The sequence below is a fragment of the Rhamphochromis longiceps genome, linkage group LG2, assembly GCF_057381845.1.
Source record: "Rhamphochromis longiceps isolate RC_006_pf linkage group LG2, R_longiceps_female_GT1.1, whole genome shotgun sequence".
Lineage (NCBI taxonomy): Eukaryota > Metazoa > Chordata > Actinopteri > Cichliformes > Cichlidae > Rhamphochromis > Rhamphochromis longiceps.
This window is the reverse complement of record NC_140558.1, coordinates 6,802,555-6,808,554: the sequence shown is the minus strand read 5'-3', so window position 1 is coordinate 6,808,554 and position 6,000 is coordinate 6,802,555. Positions and strand designations below refer to the sequence as shown.

At 45.2% G+C, this 6,000-nt stretch overlaps 1 protein-coding gene and 1 non-coding gene across 12 annotated transcripts in view; one reads left to right on the top strand and one right to left on the bottom strand.

Annotated features, from left to right (window-relative positions):
• Window positions 1–647: 647 nt before the first annotated feature.
• Window positions 648–6,000, bottom strand: part of rapgef2b (Rap guanine nucleotide exchange factor 2b) — a 109,502-nt gene continuing 104,149 nt past the window's right edge. For 8 of the 11 annotated variants that reach the window (XM_085416076.1, XM_085416085.1, XM_085416094.1 and 5 more), the window contains 5 exons: window positions 5,325–5,474; window positions 4,743–4,944; window positions 4,107–4,636; window positions 2,819–3,234; window positions 648–1,278 (listed from right to left, as the gene is read on the bottom strand). In XM_085416076.1, coding sequence (XP_085272202.1) covers window positions 2,867–3,234; window positions 4,107–4,636; window positions 4,743–4,944; window positions 5,325–5,474 — 1,250 coding nt within the window. In that variant the 3' untranslated portion in view covers window positions 648–1,278; window positions 2,819–2,866. The remainder of the gene's footprint in view (window positions 1,279–2,818; window positions 3,235–4,106; window positions 4,637–4,742; window positions 4,945–5,324; window positions 5,475–6,000) is intronic. The other 3 variants (XM_085416112.1, XM_085416121.1, XM_085416129.1) reach the window with 2 other exon arrangements.
• LOC146676893 (U6 spliceosomal RNA) lies at window positions 5,677–5,784 on the top strand. Its single transcript, XR_014907886.1, has one exon. It is a non-coding gene; the product is annotated as a U6 spliceosomal RNA (small nuclear RNA).

The window sequence follows — 6,000 nt, the reverse complement described above, 5'->3', positions numbered from 1 at the left end:
GCTCGCTTGTGTGCATCTGATGCACTGTAGAGACCAACACCGTTAAGCCTCATGTGATTCCCAGTGGGTCATCTCTGTGCTTTTTCCTATAATCGCCATCAAAAGTCTCAGTGTAAAACAAAGCAACTAGATGATACAAAGACTGAGATATAACCAGACACACTCTGCTGATATGCTTCACTCATACCCTGTTATCCGGGGGGGTGGGGGGGGGGGTGGGGGGGTGGCAGCAAGCATCTGGTAAAATCTGATATTGTGCTGAAAGTGCTAGCTTTTGAATTAAACTGTGATTTTGTTTATGCTTGGGTATGCAAAATGTATTGTGTGTGTGTCTCTGTCTGTTTGTGCATGTGTGCACGTTGGTTCTCCCACCTGAGTCCTCCTCCTAGCTCTTTGATTTAAACCAACAAGTGATTAGCTTTCATATGTGACATGAGATAATACTGGATTCAGAGTTCAAACCCTCAGCAACAGATGGGTCATTTCAGTCCAGGCAGAGAAATTATGGGCTGACTTGATTTCTCTTTTCGGTCCCCCAGAGTGCAATCAAAGAAACAAAACTCAAACAAACCAAAAAAAAAATCTAGTGGGAAGTTGAAAATTAAGAGTCAAGTCAACTGTTTCTCTCCGTCTTCAGCATTAGTCTGTTTTGTAGTTTTATTTGTTCTTGGGTTGGGTGTTTTTTTGTTGTTTTTTTTTTTTTTTTTTTTAGAAAGTAGAAAATGAGAAAGTGCAGATGAAGCTCAACACGTCATGATGCTGTGGTGTCAACAGCAAGGTCTGGGATTTTGTTACTGGTGGCGGCGGCGGTGGTGGTGGTGGGCAGTCTTAAGAAGTCAGTCCTGTTTGTAACAGTAATATTTATGTGGTTTTGTGTGTCTGTGGCTTGGGTGAAGCCCCCCCAAAACCCAGTGCCAGTCAGGGTTCTGCAGTCTTATTTTTTTCCAAAGTGCCAGGCATTTTTTTAAATCGTCTTTGACCTTCTCTCCATCTCTTCTTCACAGTATTTTTATCTTTTTTTTTTTTTTTTTTTTTTTTTTTTTTTTTGCATGCAGGGTCATTAAACCCTCCATGATGCTTTAAGGCGGAGGAGGGAGATGAGCAGAGGAATCCACCAATAAGGAGGGAGAATCAAGTGGAGGAGGCAGGCACGTTATGTCACGGATGAGTCTGTTTGCCTGTCTCTTTAATCCTGTCCACCCTGAACAAGGGGCACTTCAAGTTACTGCAAAAAGATGTCCACTGTTGTCCCTCAAACCGCTGACACCTGTTCATCCTCTGTGGAGAGAGAAACAAAGATAGGCATCGGTTACCTTGAATGAATGCATGAGCTAGAATGTAATAAAGTTGAAGAGTTAATGAGGTCAGCAGTGGCAATGTGTAGAATGAAAACCTGCCTGAGACACCGCTCAGGAAGCTTTTACTTAATGTAATGCCAACAATATTACCAAAGAATACCATCATTTTTCTGATCAGCTTTAACTCACATCAATCTGAAGTTTTCGAGGGAAGTTTTCAAAGCTTGACTAAACTTGTTTGATTGGACACAAACACCGCAGTACAACAGTGCTGCTCAGTCATCTGAAGGCAGACTGTGGCGTTTTCGAAATGTAAAGCAATAAAGGATTTTCAAAGCATTTTCTCCAAGTGCATTTGGCATGGTGCTCGGATAGTTTTGCCTGAGATACTGCCCAGATAATTAACAACTTGCTGATGCCAACTCTGCCATGAGCCATGTTAGATTGCATGGCAGATGTCACAGATACATTCACTACTCCAACACTTCACTTTGCTGCAGATGCTGAAACCTCTGACATACGAAGCCAAAAAACAGCTTTAACATTTCCATGTGCTTTATTTAAGCTTCCAGTTGGAAATGTCCTCCACTGGAAATGCACTGCAGTATCTATTTTTAACAGGTTTGAGATGATTTGTTGACATCGGGATTTTTGTGTGTATATTAGCGGCAGGAATTTTTTTTTTACCGTTTCTCTCACTGTTTTCCTTCCAATGGCCTTCTTTGAGTCATCACTCTCAAAAAGTTGGAAAAATGTTTGTAGTTTTGGTCTGTTTCAGTTCCAGTTCTTGATTTCTTGCATCAAATCATGGATGAAATCAAGGACAGGCAGCTTGTGGGTGGAAAAAGATTCTAAAATGTCAATTTTGGTAAAATATTTTCATGTTGCGTGTCAAATTTCTTTTTGTGGCTGCTTTTAGTGTGTAAACAAACAGCTGTTTATTAGGCAGGCATACTGAACTACCTAAACTAAAACCTTTTTTCAAGCTTGCACATCAGCCTTTCTTTAAACTAGCCTTTCATGTTAGTCTATACATTTATTACTTAACAAGTGCACATCTATCCACATTTTGATCTTTCTTCGCTACACCAGACCACTACAACGACACACAGTATGTTCAGAGTCACTGCAGGCGAGTCAGGGGTGTGCTGGTGCAGGTGAATGGAGGTGCATGTTTTCAGGCACTGACTGCATGGGTGAGAGGATCCTAACACCGTGTCTGCTGATGAATGCTGTTTGGACACGGTGTGTGAGAAAGTGAGAGAAGAAGAGCAGAATGCGTGGTGGCAGAGAAGTAGTGAGTCTAATCCAGTAAGTATGACTCATGCATGATGACATATTGCGGGTAAGAGGTGAGGGTCCCACTCCAAATCAAGACTTTCCAGATCAAATTTAATTTCCACTGACTTTTGGAATTTGGAGTGGGACCGGTGCTACTAGTGCTGTGGGGGTTGTATGCATCTCTGCTGACATGCAGGTTCACTGGTGTGGAGGGGGCAACCTGATAAATTAGTTTTTACCTGCCTTGGGGAGTCGGGCCCTGCCTGTTAACCCCCGTACACACACTGTCATGGTCTGGGAGTCTCTGGTGTATGCTGTGCCACTGGCTTCCTCAGAGCGACTAGTTTGGAAGACAAGGACTCACCCTCCTCTTCCTCTTCAGGCTCTTGCTCCTCGGCGGGTGAGCGAGTGCGGTGGAGGCCGCCTGCCCGGTGCTTGGCCCCCTGGTGGGCCTGGTGGGAGTCGGGCGACTGGGTGACCATGCGCGAGCGCTGCAGAGCCGTAGTGTAGTCTGGTGGCCGCCGGCCTGAGTGGGTCGCTGTGGACATGGGAACAGACTGGGCTGAGTGCTGTCCCTCAGCGAGGTCAGAGATGGTCAAGGCAGTGTAGCCGGGGGGAGTCGGGGGAGGCTCACGGTAACGGCCCTCTTTTCGGGCTGAGGGGATACAAAAGAGAGACACGTGATGATGTGTTTTATGAAGCTTTTTTGGCAGCGACAGCAGAAGATGACAAATCAAAAATTAAGGGAAAAAAAGGATGAGATGCAACATTTAAAGATGCTGTCATTAAATGTTACCATCTCAAATCTGGACTGCTCTGCTGCACAGAAGAAAAACAATCCTTCGATAGGATGTAGGATTACCTCATAATTTTGGGATCAATGCCCATTTCATTCTTTTTTTTTGCCAAGAGTTAAATGAGAAGCAATCTGGGAACCCAACAGCTATCCTCTAATGATTTGGCCTGTGGGTTGACTGATATTTGGGCCCCATTCAGCGCAGCCAGTGGACATCGCGGCCAAAATTCTGGACCCGAGTCACTGTTCAGGAATGAACAACAAAACTGTGAAAAGCAAAATGCTAGCTGATGGTTTCCAGATACATTTCCCTCTTGGTCTTTGCAGGGACAACCACAGCCTGCCCAAACATCATTGGTTAAAATGAGCTGGATTACAAACTAAAGCCACAAAGACATTTGTTTGTTTAATCCAATGTTTCTCAAACTGTGGGGCAGGCCGCAATAATGAGACACTGAGCTGCTGCAGGATGAATGTATAATGTTTAATATTTATATTAGGACATGCCAGTAAAGAATTCAGCACCACTGGAATCTGTACATTATTTTAGGTCTAAAATGTGTTATATAGCAGGTACGTGTAGGTTTCTTTGTGAGGTGCACAAACTTGAGGAGTCTCCTCATGACTGTGAGGTAACAAAGACTTTAGAAAGTCACTGCAATCAAGTCAGTAAACAGTCCGACTCGTAATGGTGCATAAAAAAACAAAACAAAAACTTAGCAGTCACTTACAAAGGCCGCCTTTATTTCCGACAGTGATGGGTGATGGAGATGGTCGGCCGAGCTGCTTTGCCTCCTCTGACCCGGTGGATGTGATGCTACTTGTTTCTGGGTCGGTGCTGACGTCCTTTCCTCCTCTCCTCTTTATGGTGCCGGTATCCCCCTCGGAGTCCTCCCCCCAGTATGCTGCTGAGGACGAGGAGGAGCTGGCAGATGCCCAGCTCCCCCTTGCCTGTGCTGCCCACAGTGCAGCTGATCCCCCTAATATGGCATCTGGCCCGCCAGGAGGGAGCCCTCCAATGCCGCCTCCACTTCCACCACCGCCAAAGGCCAAAGTTTCCCAACTACGTCCTTGCTGCATCGTCTGGATATTATCGTGGGAGCCAGAGGAACAGGATGTCCAAGAACCGCGGCCGCTGTCTGCAGCGTCGAGGGAAACACGGTCTCCCTGATCCTGAGTCAGTTCCTCTGAACTGGGTGAGGAGAGTACTGTATGGCCGCCAGCATAAATGCCCCGACAGTCCTGCATTGATGAATATGACCTAGGATATGATGTTTAAAAAAAGAATAAAAGATGACGATGCTTCACCTCAGAAGGGAAAAAAAAACAAAACAATGATTCACTTATCAAGTTCTCAGTAATCCTACCCAAGACTGTACTGATCGGGGTCAGTTGTGGCTCTTCGTTCCAGCCTTGATCCTCCAATGTGAGAATCCCCGACTACTCCGGAGTGACGAAGTCTCCTCTCCTCCTGGGCCATGTCGAAAGAGGAGTTACTAACGAGACTGGAGCGAGAGGAGATCTCACTGTGACCAGAGTCTGAGTAGGTGTCTCCCATCCTGTTGTAACCTGGAGGAGCGAGGAAGAAGTGGAAGACGATACATTTATGTACTTGCAGTAGATCAGAATTTACAGTTTTTAATTCATAGTCATTGGTAAAAGTAGTGCGTGATTATGAGAAAAGCATTCAAATTCTAAGTGCTTATCTCTGTTTTTACACAACTTAAACCTGGCTGACTAAATTAAATCCATACAGTATCTGTTTTATAGTATAAATCAACTCTTATTCACGCGTCATCTGTCAACTTTAATATCATATTGGTCTCTCATACTCTGAACAATGAGAGCCATCGTGCAGTACATAGCGGCAGCCACTAGGTGGCAATTGTAGCTCACCATGACTGCAGTCTGGAGAGTGGTGTCAGAGGGAGGGAGGATTATTGGCTTACCCTTCTTGGGCGAGCTCTGGGGGGAGGTGGGAGGGGAGGAGAGCTGGGAGGAGGCATTGGACATGGTGTCCTCTGGCTGCCTCCGGTGTCTTTCGCTCCCCTCCTCTGAAAGAGCGAGGATCTTCTTCAGAGACTGCGGAGAACTGGTGCCTGTGGACATTTGCAAAAAGATGAGCAGAATTAACATGAGGAACACTGCCAGACCCCAAGGGTGCTGGGACGCTAAGCAGCATTGTCTGGGATTTTTTTGCATTTGTTTATTGCCAGCCAGCCTCTTGGTGGCAGCACTGTCACAAAGAAGCTGAATCAGCCATTGTCTGCAAATAAAAAGATGAGGAGGACAAGGTAATAGGTGCTTGCTTCGGCAAGCGCGTACGCTAAATTGGATACGATACAGAGAAGATTAGCATGGCCCCTGCGCAAGGATGACACGCAAATTCGGTAATAGGAGCATGTACAAGGACAAGGGAACAGAAGATCTATACAGAATGCTGTTCATGCAATCATGCACCATTACTGTATCCACCTGTACGGAAAGCTAAACCAATTAAAAAATAAAAAGATTCACATCCCAAGAATTTTACCTTCATAACTATCCAATGAATGTTCACAATCATAAAGCTTTATTCTAGAATAACACGTATCCTATTCTCTCAATGATGGGAGGGGGAATACC